A 13,267-nucleotide genomic window follows, 5' to 3' on the forward strand; every position below is an offset into this window, starting at 1 on the left:
CTGTTAGTGATAGTTTTGCTCACACAGCAACCTGCAGTGATTTCATACCAGCTTCTCTTTGTTGATATGACAACCTCTAATGGTTTAAAGCCAGTTTTGATAGTTTTTGTAGCTCCTGTTGGTAATAATATATAGTCAGTTCATGGGTGAGATAAATTTAGGCTTTACTGAAAATCAGTTGCCTGTTTTTTGTTTCGTCAACCAAACTCCACCAAGATTATTACCAGTTAGAAGATTGGTTTTTTTAATGAGCTTGTACTATTCCCAAGTGTCTCGGCTCTCTGTGCTTATATAATGCGATGTCGTCTTTCTTTCTTACATATGTTTACTAAGTGTGCTTTAATAGTTGTTTTTGTGCCATAAATGGTTAATACCCAAAAACTTTTGAGATGATAAATTTTATGTTTCAAGGTGTTTTTTGTGTCAATTTTATGTGTGAAGAATAGCACGGTACAGATGTTTGTAAAGTTATTTTTGCAACGTTTTCATGTTACTGGGTTAGGAGTGCATATTAATTGTTTAGAAACAAGGGTGACCTTAATTCACTCAGGCCGTTTTAGATTTTCCTAATTGTCGTGTTCACATTTGTACGGCTTCTGGTGTAGAGGTTTTGTTGAATACAAATTTTAATGTAATATAAGACTTGTTTTATTGACATGTCTGTATGGAATTTTAATTGATAGATTTTGAAAAAGCTAGGTGAGAATGAAAAAGATGATTCACAGCAATCCCATAGGAGGTTACGGTCAGCCTGCAACCTATGTAAAATGTGTGGTCCAATGACCCCCAGCCTTCTAAATCATAAAATTCCTTTTATATAAATATCCTAGTACGCTGTACTGTAGGATGTTTGCATATGTATAAGACCTAAACACATCCTCCTGTATTTGTATCCTGTAATATACGTAAATAATTTTGAATGCTATACTGTTGTTATACTGCTTTGTTAAAGAAGTGACAAAAATCTACACATTCGGTACTGATTTCACTGTTGTAACCTGATATTAGGAGTGACTCAACAACCTAACAGTTTTTCTTTCAAGACTTACATTTTGTTTTCATTTGTGTATTTTAATTACTTGAAAGGGAAAACTAATTACAGAATTGAATAACAGTGAACAGAGAAATTCTCTCTCTCTCTCTCTCTCTCTCTCTCTCTCTCTCTCTCTCTCTCTCTCTCTCTCTCTCTCTCTCTCTCTCTCTCTCTCTCTCTCTCTCTTTCAAGACTGCATTCAACTGAAGTGTAGCATTTATTCTCAAAAGACAGTAATTGTGTCTACAATTGTGGGTAAATGAATAATGTATTATAAGATGGAACATCTACGTGTTATAGGTAAGGTTTCATGTTCCAGTCATATACAGCAAATTGTACCATGTGTAATCTTAATGCTTTTATATATGAATTTTAAATATTTTTAATGCATTCTTTACATTGTTGACATGTCGGGCAAATTCAGAATTTGCATTTTGTAATGTTCCGAGATTTTAAGCTTTTTTTCTCTAGCATTTTGTCAAAATTTTCTGAGTCAGTCAGCTGCAAATCGCTGTACGACTGCGTTTAACTTGTATCCCTTTTTGAAGATGGATCTTGGATATTTGACCCTATGTTATTTACACTGTGCAGTTATATGACTCCTATTTGATTTTTTAATCATTCCAGATTTAGTGTTGCTATTTTTATTACAGCCCTCTAGTAATGTGCCTATTTATAGGTTAAGCGAACAGTTGAAGATACTTCAGATAGCACAGCAAAGAAGCCCCGATACGATGACAGTGATGTACAGAAGCTCAAGGAGCACCTTGCACTTCGTTTTGATGCTCCAAAGACCTCGTCCATCGTCAGTAACATTGATAGGTATGTTTGACAGAGATTCATTCAGGGTATTGAAGTAATTATTAATTAGCTAATTCATTGACATTTTTAATGACGTTTTTCACAATTTCATATTGTCAAACTTTTGAATAGTACTTCAGCTCATTTTTGCACGAATGACACAAAATGATTACAAGGCAAATTAAAGCTTTGCTTATGTACATTATGGTTGTAAATAAATATGGTTTCATATCTTCAGTGAAGTTGTTTATTAGAATGGGAACTGTATCAAAGGTATTTTTCTTTGGGATTTGATGTTGGTACATCTCAAGTATAGAATTTGTGCAAAATATATAAAAGTACAATTCATGGGTAAAAATTTTATGAATGTCTTGCATTTCTTCAGATCCCTCTCAGAGGCCATGTCAATTGAAAAGATTGCTGCCATTAAAGCTAAGAGATTGGCTATCAAACGTACCATGATTAAGGAAGACGACGATTTGGGCTTAGGAACCGATCTGCGCAACATGTTGGAATTTGATATTGACGTTACAAAAGACATCACTACCAAAGAGAGACAGTGGAGAACTCGAACAACCATCCTACAGAGCACTGGGAAGGTAGGCGAAACATTGTGTGTTCTTCTTAATGCTTTGAGATTCTGGGGGTCCCGGAACTTGTCTGTTAAATCACTTATTGATTGCCTATGGACATAGTGCAGTGCGTCACCAACTTGTGGTGGATTCGATCTTCATAAGAGCCATTTGACGGTGCTAACGGCAGGAATAGGCATCAGGTTAACGGCGCTTACAGCACTGCAACTTGATGCATCAAGTTACGGAGCTATAAATGCCATAAAAGGCAAAATACCAACTTACAGCCGGCGCTGGAACAGATCCCTTGCCGTAAGTTGAGGACCTACTAATATTTTCCTTTCAGCACTCACCGTAAATTGATTATTTCATGATATAATGCTGTTTTTTGTTATTTTGAATTTAAGTATTTGTACTTGATTGTAGAATGTTTAGAAATGGAACACAAGAAGCTAGAAGTCAGAATGACAGTCAGAATCTCAAGGATTGACATGTGCCTGATCAAAAATGACGTCAGAAATTCAAATGATTAAGTAACAGAGTGCGTTATGGGAAATGCCTGAATTATGAATTTTAATTCCATTTCAAGGAAAGGCATTACCAGAATTACCCAGAGTAATTTTCATTTTATGTGGGGAAAAGAACAATGAACGGTGATTTAGACTAAATGTGACTATAAAATTATCTCTGGTTTGTAGTCTTATTTGTATTAAGCTTATTCTAGAGACCACCTGGTTTACTGGGTAAATACTATTTGGTAGATGATGGATTACTGTGGATGCAAATACAGAATTGTGTATACCTTTGTATTTCATGATTTGTTTTTCATGTTTCTCAGGATATCATACCTTTACAGAGGTTTTCCTTTACTAATCTTAAATCTGTTGTTCAGTAGATAAGTACTTTGGAAGCAAGTAGTCAAGTGCTGTAAGATCGAATCACTGATGTGTTGCAGTTTTTAAAAAAATATTTTTATTTTGAATAATATTTCATTGTGGTTAGTGTCAGCCTGATATAATAACTCGGCTACCTGAATGAAAAAATTTTTGAATGAAATTATGTATTTGAAGTAGTGTGGAGATTAGTTTGTCTATTTAGCAACTCCTTTTAATGAGTATTTTATAAATATTAAGGTTCTGTGTTTTTAGATTAAAGTACTCATTTTACTGAATTTGGAAAGGTGTCATGATGCATTAAATATTATTTTCTAGTTTCCCAAGCCATGAAAATTAATGCATTTTCAAAACAGGAATTTGAAGTTAAGTGGCACTTCTCTTTACAGCAATTTGCTGCGAGCATAATGGGTCTTCTAAAATCTATAAAAGCACGAGAAGAAGGGCGTGCCAGAGCCACTGCACCTAATCCTCTTCCAACCCCTGTGAGCAGAGTACCCCAGCCAATTGGGTATTCAAGATACGACCAAGAAAGATTCAGAGGAAAGGAAGGTATGCGGTTGTGATTGAAAGTAATGGTGTTTAAAGGTTAACATTGATGATTGTGAGATGATTTCACATGGAAAGAGAGGCGTGTGTTTTATAATGTCTTTACACAAAAAGACTGTATCCCCTTCTTTTATCCTTCTTTTCTCCCCTGTTCAATTTTTGTGCAAAGAATCTTATAGATGATTTTATATTTGTCCATCATATGGATTGTTTTTGGGATGATGATATTTGATCATTTTAATTATGAAATAATGTATATTGTTAGTTTGCTTAGTGTGTTATGCAAATCTCATTTTTTTTAGCCTGATAAACAGTGATATTCACAGCATCTGACTAATATTTGATTTTCAGAAACTGAGGGCTTCAAAATTAACACCATGGGAACTTACCACGGTCTGTCACTGAAGAGTGTGACAGAAGGTGGTGGTCAGAGTAACAAACTGGCACCGCAGCCAGACTTAACTCCACAGACTAAGGTATGCATTAATTTGCTCAAGTAGTTATGGTTCTTTGAGGAGGGCTTGTAAAGTAAGCTTTCCTTGCAATCTTTTAGCCAAGTATGATTATGGTTTCTCATTTTTAAAACTAAGTTATGTCAGCATTTTGTGCTGCCTGTTGACATTATTGTTTGCTTATTGAGCTGTGGTTTAAAACAATTTTTTTTTCCTGTGGTTAAGTGATATTTCTGATCTGCTATTTACAGCCTGTACCTGGTCAACAAGCGAAGAAAGTATCCAGAACTCCTATTATTATTGTTCCCAATTCTCCTACATCACTCATTACGATGCTGAATGTCAAGGACTTGTTGCAGGACATGAAGTAAGTGGGTTCTTGCTAGTAATTCCATTTATTAAAAAAACACCAAGCTAGTTAGGTTTTTTTTTTTTTTTTTTTTTTTTTTTGCTGGTTTGCAGAATTTGCAGTTATTCCTGTTTTAGCCAGTGTGTCAGTCGCTTCAAGTGAAATGGAAGCTGTAAGAACTTGTCAGTTTTGATTGTACCTGCATGGGGTCTGTATTTTATACATGTAATTAGTTGTGCTATCATGTGTTGTGTGTCACTCAGTCACTTCTTGTTTTGTGAGTCTGTATTGGTTTCAACAGCTTGCATCCTCTTTGTAGGCTCAGCATCTTTCAGAATCATTCTAAATATTTTGGGGTTCTATTATCATTATGCCTGCGTGTGCTTGCTGGGATGATAGGTTTTACAACGCACTGATGTTGTCCTTGGGGAAGCCCCCCCATTTTAGTAACCATCTTCTAGGAGCCAAGTGTGTTTTCTTGCCTCTACTTATGCAATTTGCGAGGATTGGTGTAAACGAGTGATATAATTTTGGGCAACATTTGTCTACAAATGATGCTCCTCCTTTGGTGGTGAGAGGTTGGGTTTGGCTTGTCCCACAGCAACTGCAAGTGTAAAGTCGTAAGTGTTTTTGGAAGAGGCTTCTGTATGTTCGGTGCCACCTGCTGCTGCTGCTGCTGCAAGATCTTCATGTCCTCTTAGTAGACCTAGGCCTGCTTCTTCTCTGAATTTTTACTCTCCAGGGGAGTTTTCATCTTTGTGGATGTCTCCCTCAGTGAAAGGCCTCATGGCTACCTGATAGGTGTAATTTTTTGCCATTGCTGACTCGAAGGTTGAGGAGTTGGCCACTGCTTCTAGTGTAGCTGTCCCTGTAGTCTCAGTAATGTATTCAGTTTCCTTTTTTACTTAAGTCTCGGCTATTGATGTTGCTGTTCCTGTGGCTTCAGCCTTTTCAGCTGCTGGCCAAAGTACCTACCTGTCAGGTCCTGGATTCCCTTATCATCTTATATATCTGACTTCTGCAGTTGCTTTTGTGTGCTCTTATTCTATGGCACATTATAGTGTGCCTTTTTTCCCAGCTGCCTCTGCATATATGATACTTTTCTGCATTCTCGACTGCCAGCTTAAATGTCCTATCCCCTGACCTTCAGCAGTGCAGTATTCATAGCCTCTGCTTCTCTGTGTACTCAAGTTTATTCCGCCATTCCACCTTGTAAGGCCAGTCTTTTGACTCCATGCAGTCCTGTGTTCACGGTTCGTGTTGCTCGCTCATGCATCCCACACTGCTGTATCCTGCATCTATTCCCAAACCAATCATGACTACCTTTGCAGCTTTATTTCCAAATTACAAGATGAGATGACAACAGTACATACTTTCAGGTCCAGATGGTGATCATACACATCGAACCCTGTCAAGAAAAAACTTAATGGAAAGCAATAATAATGATGGTACTTGGCTGTATGCAGTTTGTACCCCAAGAGATTCAGAAATGTGTATCAGAAATTGTTACATTGCTTGATTAGTGGTGCCATGTATGTTTAGTCGATTGTAAGTAATGGCATTGGAATTTCAGGGCATTTTGTCAATGCAACAACTTTGAGAATATTTATTATCAAAAGGCATGGAAAATTTACTTCGTGTTGTGCTGGTTCTCTGGCCAAAAGATAAACTGACAGTAATATTGTGAATGTGGAGGTTAGTCATTAATGAGTGGTGCTTTATAAGTTTTATATTTTTGTCTAAGGAAGTGCATATATTTATGTAAAGTTCCTCTAAGTGCACATATAACGTAAAGTTCCTCTTAAGTGCATATATTTACGTAAAGCTCCTCTAAGTGCATATATTTACGTAAAGCTCCTCTAAGTGCACAAATTTACGTAAAGTTCCCCTATAAAGTCAAAATGATTAAGTCATGTTAAATAAAAGGTAGGATATTCATCTGTGGTATATAGTAATTCTAATGTATTTTAATAAAGTATCTTTTATTTGTGTTTAATTGAAAAATTTGAGCTGGGTAAAAGGCTTGTATTTTTCCTTGCCTAAAATTGCCCAGAACTGGAAAGCACTGTGGAATATCTTATGATAATTTATGTTATCAATTAAGGGCAGTGTCATTTATGGAGAATTTCAGTTATATCATGGCGTAGCAAAACCTATTATCTTATAATACTCTGATTTTTAACAAGTAAAATCCTTCTCATGGCAGTTGAACCGACAGAATTTTTCTAGGGGAGATGTGCGTAGCCAAAAGGATGGCTGGTTCATCTGTGCTGCCAGTGCACCTCACATGGTGCACTATAGCCATTACTTAAGGGTCTTGCATCCCTTCTCCCCTAGCTACAACCTCTCTTTCCTTTTACTGTACCTCCGTTCTTGTACCATCTGACTTTCCACCCTCTCTAGCAATTGTTTCCTAGTGCAACTGTGAGGTCATCCTCCTGTTAAACCTTTCAGACCTTCTAGTGTCAATTTCCCTTTCAGCGCTGAATAACCTCAGGTCCCAGCACTTGGCAGTTGGCCTAAATTCTGTACTCTGTTGTTGACTGGCTCTTCCTTTGCAGATTTGTTTCAAATGAAGAGAAACGAGCCCAAGGTACAAAGCGAGAGAGTGAAATGCTCATCCAGCGAATCAAGGAAGGAGGCCTAACTGTCCCGTACCGTATTACTGATAACCCTTCAAAATTAAGTTATAGTGACTGGGATCGTGTTGTAGCTGTATTTGCAATGGGCCCTGCCTGGCAGTTCAAAGGCTGGCCTCATGATGGAAACCCTGTAGAAATATTTAATAGAAGTAAGTATGGTGGTGGTTCTATACTTTGAATATTATTTAGTTTGATGTTGAGATTTAAAGTTCACTTGGTTGCATTAACTCTTCACCAGGGGAATATGAACATTAACGTTGGATAGTGATGAAGTAAATGTGTCAGTATTAAGAAAACAAGCTCCAGTTTTGAAGGAAAAGGGTTTACTATTTCACTAGTTCTCTAAGGCATTTTTATTCCATAATTGAAGATATTTTGTGCAAAAATTAATATTTGCCAGAATTATTCAGGTATTTTCTTTGTTCGCAGTTTGTGGCTTCCACATAAAATATGAAGAAATGAAGGTAGATACGAACATAGCAAATTGGGCTGTTCACGTAATCAATCTCAGCCGTGTTCGCAGACATTTAGACAGAGCTAGGTTCTTGGAATTTTGGGAAAAACTGGATAGGTAAGTGAATTATTTTCTGTAGCATTAGTAAATGTGTTTTTAATGAAATCCCATTAAACTTTAAGTTTTGGGAAGTAAATGAATTGATGAATGACTGGTTTTGTCTGCATGAGTTTGTGCTTTCTCTAGTGACTCTAAATCCTATTCATTATTCGCATGCTTGGTTTCTTTACTTTATTATTAATTTTCTATATTTATTTGTCCTGTATATTTCTTCTGTTTCTTGAGTTTTTCTTCCCATTTCCATTTATTTCCACTTGTTTTTTCCACTTATTCCAGCTTCTTTAAGAATTTTTTGTTTAAATGATCTGATATTTTCTTTTCACTAATCATTCTTTGAAGTGTCCATCTCTGAACCCACAGATGCATCCTTTCCCTTTTTAAACAAAAGGAATGTTTGAGTTTGCATAATTTTTCAACAAGTTTTGCAGAGGTATAAGTGAGAAATTGAATTGGTCAGATTTTAATGTATATATACTAATCAGCCTTTCATTTGTTTTTCCAAACCTTCTGTCAGAGATTGAAGTACAGTGTGTAGGTTTTATATAGCCTTTTTTTTTTTTTTAGAAAGAATTAGTGTTTTCAGGGGTGAAATGTTCCATTAAATTTTCAGTCTGTGAATTTTTTTGTATGTTTTATATAATATATATACTGTACTTGATATGGTAAATGTAAATTAAAGTCAAGTTGTTTATCTCTGATGTTTGTGGTAATTTATATTTGTTGATATCATAAACTTGGTCAGGGTATAGAGGTAAATGAAAAGTGATTCTTGACAGATACAGTCAACCCCCGCTTATTCTCAGTTCAGGATTAGCGGCTTCACCGATTCGCGGATTTTTATGTGAAACTTATCCCCAAATTATTCCTGAAAAATTTGGTAATTTGAAGATTTTTTCATCAAGAAATATTCACTAATTACTGTATTTTCATGTTATTTTGGTGGCTAAATACATTTTTATGAAAAAAAAATTATTTAATTTTCAGATATAAATGTAAGCACAGCAAAATATCAGTAAAATGTATTTTTTTGATGCATATTAAATATTTAGGTACTGTACAGTACTGAGCTCTACTTGTGTCTCCCCTATCTATTAAAAAAAGAAAAAAGGGACAGCTTCAATACTGTATGAGAGAAAATGGCTGTGCCTGAATATAGGGGAATTTGATTAGTTTTCACACTTAGCTGTAAGCTGTATATTTTTAAGGGTAACGTTGTAAGATGACTTTGAAATGATATTAAAGTGTTTTAGGATGACAGTTTAATGTGTGTGTGGCGTAGGATGATAATTTAACCCTTAGTGGACAGACCCCCCCTCATGAGAGGATCTAAAACAGGTTTTAGATGGTGGACAGATCCCCTCTGAGGAGTATTAATATTACGCACCTTACCATTTGGCTGTATTGAGCAGGAAAGTTTCCATCACTTCAATGGCCCGTAAATGAATCTTGGCAACTTTAAAATTTAGCTCAGCTCAATCAGTGGGCATCTCAGGGAGATCAGTACTGTTCTTGACTCGATGGAGGGATGTCTTGCTCCTCTCTCTCTCCCATGACATCTTTTTATTTATTTGCTCATAAATACAGTATACCCAGGGATTGCTGTTGGTTTTAGTTCTTATCTTTTATGATATGATGTCAGTTATAATTGTAATTTTTGCAAAGAAAAGTGTAAAGAAATATTAGAAAAAACATGTATACCTCCAAGAAAATTACTGCATCTCCTGATATCAGTAGTTATTAGTTATAAATGATTTGTTTAACCAGACCTCTGAACTCTTTTAGGGTTCTTCTCGGGCTGGGACCTGATATCAGTAAGTTTATGTAAATATTTTGAAATAAATTTACTCAGAATTTGTTACTGATTTTAGTTCTTGTCTGTTATGATATTGTGTGAGCTGTAATTATAATTTAATAACATAAAATAAATTATTAGAAAAAACAAGTATAACTTGGTAAAATATACGAGTTTTGTAAAAGAGGCCCCACACAGGGTTGTAATGGTCACTTTCAAATTCCCTTGGAAGTATGGAAACATTTTTTGAATTTTTTCTTGCCCCATGTGCATTTGCATATCTTCCACTTTCCATTGATGAGTTCTGTTCTTAAATTGGCAAACCTTAAAGTTTGCCCGGTCTGGGGGTGTTGCATGATGTATAATTAGCCTGTCCCTTAAGGGTTAAGGCACACAGTTGGTGTTTGAGCTATTAAAAGTAGGCTGTTATAAATGTTTGAGAGGGGGGCCAGTCTTTGGTGTTTGAACTATTAAAATAGGCGGATATAAGCGTTTTTAGAGGGGGAGGTCAAGTGTTTGCGGAATTTAGCAATTCAAGGGTGGTTGTGGTCTCTGTCCCCTGCGAATACCAGGGGTTGACTGTACATCAATCTGTTGCTCTTGTTATTTTTTCTGTAGTATAAGAGGTCACTGATTACAGTTATACTATTAAAAGAAAAGGTTAGTCTTTGCTTAAATTTCCTGTAATTTTTCATAATTCTGGCATTCTTTTTTTAAATGCAAAGAACATTTTTTATATAAATTATTCAGTACTGCATAGAAGTGTTTATGTATATACAAATATATATTTGTTTTTAAAAATGTATCAATTAAAGCATTTATTTTTTTCAGGTTCATAATATTCAACAAGTCTCATCTAAGGTGGTAGTCTTTCTGTAGCTGTTTCCAAAGAGTTCTTGCCTGTGAAGGTAAATTTTGTTGTTTGCAATCAAATTTCAGTATGTTTGAAAAAAAAAAAAAAAAATGTTTTTTCAGTCACTTTATGGTAACTTGTAATGGTTACAATATAGATCCTTCAACTGTAGTGATACTTCCTGCTGTATGACACTTGATAGTTGACGAGACTCTGGTGTGTTGGTGCCGTTGATATCCCTTTCGTTGTTACGACAGATGTAGTTATATGTTGACTGGAGTCTTGGAAATCTGATTATAGTGTAAATGTATATATATATATTTTTTTTAATATAGTACCTAATATAGAAGTGATTTAGTTTAAGGCCTCAATTGTAATGATGTAACCCATCTGTCACTAGTATTTCTTAAGTTTGTATTTCCAGATAAGAAATATAAATTTAATGGGAAAATGCATTTTTTTATCCATAATGACGTTATTTTTAGACTAACAGCATGAAAGCGTGTGGTGGAGAGTAACTTTTAATCTTACGGGGTTTGTTAGTTTGAAGTTATTTCTTTTTTTCTCTTGACTTTCTGCTATGAAGGAAACAGATAAACACAGGCCGTGGCCTATTAGGTCTCCATGTAGAAAGTGGTTGCATTTTTGTGGATGTTGGTGAATAGTCAAAGATCCAATGACTTCGATAATAAAATAAAGTATTGAGTTTCAGTTCAGGTTGAGAGCAGTGAGGTGTCTAAACTGCAGTCTTTGGATCTTATGTTTGTTGATATATTAGCTAGACTGAGAACTCATGGCAGTTTTAAGTGGGAGCATCAAAGAAAAAGCAAAATTAATAGCTTACACTAGGTTTATTACTTATTATGTGTTCAAATAGTTGTTTTTAAGTATGCTGTATGTTCATAGTTTCAAGTAAAACTTAATAAGGAGTTTCCTTCAGAATCATTATGGTACAAAGCATATGTGAGTGGGAAAGATATTTACTGGGATAGTGAGATTCTAAAGCAGTATTACAAACAGCATTAAGCTACATGGTAAAGATGTTGGTAATAACCCTTGTAGAGGAAATTTAAAGTGTTCATTTTGGTAATTTTGATGCAGGTTATTTTTGTTGATGGCAGATTGTTCTTTTAAAATGTGAGCTAGTGTTTTCTTTTTTCACTGGTAGCATATACAGTAGATATTTGTAGGTACTGAGATGCTTTGTCCATTTTTTTAATGAGCCAATTAGAATGTTCCATATTTTTGTAGCAGTTTTGAATGTAGCTCTAGTACTGGTACGTACAACTAACCAACCGAGTAGAGTACGGTACAATTATCTTAGCTGATACAAAACCTCTGAAAAGCAATTTAGAAATGGGAACTGCAGAGTAGATTTGATTGTAAAAATAATTTAGTCCTGTATATGTGATTTATGGTGCCAGTTTCATTCTTAATAGCTTTGAAATTGGCAGTCTTCTGTTTTATCACCTGTAGTTATAATCTGTAATATGATATTACTGTTAACCAGATAAGCTAAGAAGGTTTGTGTGAGACTATTTAACAGAGAGGCATTTCTCATCAAAATGGTTTTCCAAAGTTCCAGTGATGAATGAATGATTTAGAAAGTAAATCCATTATTTGGTCATAGCTAGAAAAAACTTTAGGAGAACTGTCTGTGGTTTTGTTAAACTATTTATTAATGTCAATGATAGTTGAACCTGACAAATTAAAAGGCAGGAATGTTTGAATAAACTGCATATCAGTTGCTACATGGTAGATGGTATAATCTGGGAAATAGGAATACAAAGGATTGTCAGATTTACAAAGAAGATTATCTAAAAGCAGCACAATGTGGTGGTTGAATGACTGCCAGAGATAACGCTAAGATCTGGAATAAATAATTTAGTAGGACTGGAGTTTTAAGAGCAAGTCATCTGCCCAAGACCAGTTGAGGAATAATATTCAAGACATGGCAGAATTAATACTCAATTTCTTGAGGATAAACAGGACTCCAAAATTCTTGAGAAACTTGCTCCATATAGAGAGCCTATCTTTTTTGCAACTGAAGAAGAGATAGACCAGTTATATTCCTCTAAGGTGCCTTTTAAATTAGATGTGTGTACTTAAAAAAACATTGTCAATGAAAAGAATTTGGTTTGGGGAATCCAATGTCTTATACTTTCTAACCATCATACATTGTGAATTTTATTTTGGTTCAAGTTCATTCCCCATAATTTGCACCATGCGTTGATTTTAGTAAAGTGTATATTAAGAAAACAGAGTAGCATTGTATGCAGAGAATAAATTTGCTGGACCAGTTTAAGTCAAGGAGTGTGAATCCAGTGTTCTGATTAAACTGAAATGATTGCTGAATCACCATTCTGCAGGTGCATCAGAAAAGGTTGCAAACCGAATGCATGCAAAGTGAGTGAGTGAGCTTTCATTTAAGCTGTCACTCGTTTACATCAAACATGGGCTTTTAAAATAGTTTATTAAAAAATGGGTAAATTTATCATAATTATAAAGCTGCCAATTAATAAATTCAGCCGTGATCAAGAAGAAAAATTTTTAATTATTAGAAATAATTGCACTTTTTAAAATTTTGTACAAAATCATTTAACAAAGGCTGTAATCTTTGCCTTCAGATACTTTACCACTTTTGGATCCCTTCCCAATTTGGGATGAAGGAAAATGTATCAGTTGAGCCTGATATGTCTTGGTCTGTGATTATTTAGCATCTCTAAAACCCATCATAATTAACAAGTGGTGAGTTTA

At 35.1% G+C, this 13,267-nt stretch overlaps 1 protein-coding gene across 2 annotated transcripts in view; it reads left to right on the top strand.

Moving 5' to 3' along the window:
• The window catches only part of hyx (cell division cycle 73 hyrax), a 36,544-nt gene that overhangs the window by 15,534 nt on the left and 7,743 nt on the right, over positions 1-13,267 (top strand). Inside the window, exons 4-11 of one of the 2 annotated variants that reach the window (XR_010855056.1) lie at positions 1,713-1,855; positions 2,220-2,433; positions 3,689-3,851; positions 4,200-4,324; positions 4,552-4,667; positions 7,211-7,440; positions 7,721-7,862; positions 10,489-10,565. Coding sequence is in view for 1 of the 2 variants with exons in the window: in XM_067114893.1 (XP_066970994.1) it covers positions 1,713-1,855; positions 2,220-2,433; positions 3,689-3,851; positions 4,200-4,324; positions 4,552-4,667; positions 7,211-7,440; positions 7,721-7,862; positions 10,489-10,525 (1,170 nt within the window). In the remaining variant the exon portion in view is untranslated. Of the gene's footprint in view, positions 1-1,712; positions 1,856-2,219; positions 2,434-3,688; positions 3,852-4,199; positions 4,325-4,551; positions 4,668-7,210; positions 7,441-7,720; positions 7,863-10,488; positions 10,962-13,267 lie in introns of those variants that run through there. The other variant, XM_067114893.1, reaches the window with a different exon arrangement.

The sequence above is a fragment of the Macrobrachium rosenbergii genome, chromosome 13 (assembly GCF_040412425.1).
Source record: "Macrobrachium rosenbergii isolate ZJJX-2024 chromosome 13, ASM4041242v1, whole genome shotgun sequence".
NCBI classification, from domain to species: domain Eukaryota; kingdom Metazoa; phylum Arthropoda; class Malacostraca; order Decapoda; family Palaemonidae; genus Macrobrachium; species Macrobrachium rosenbergii.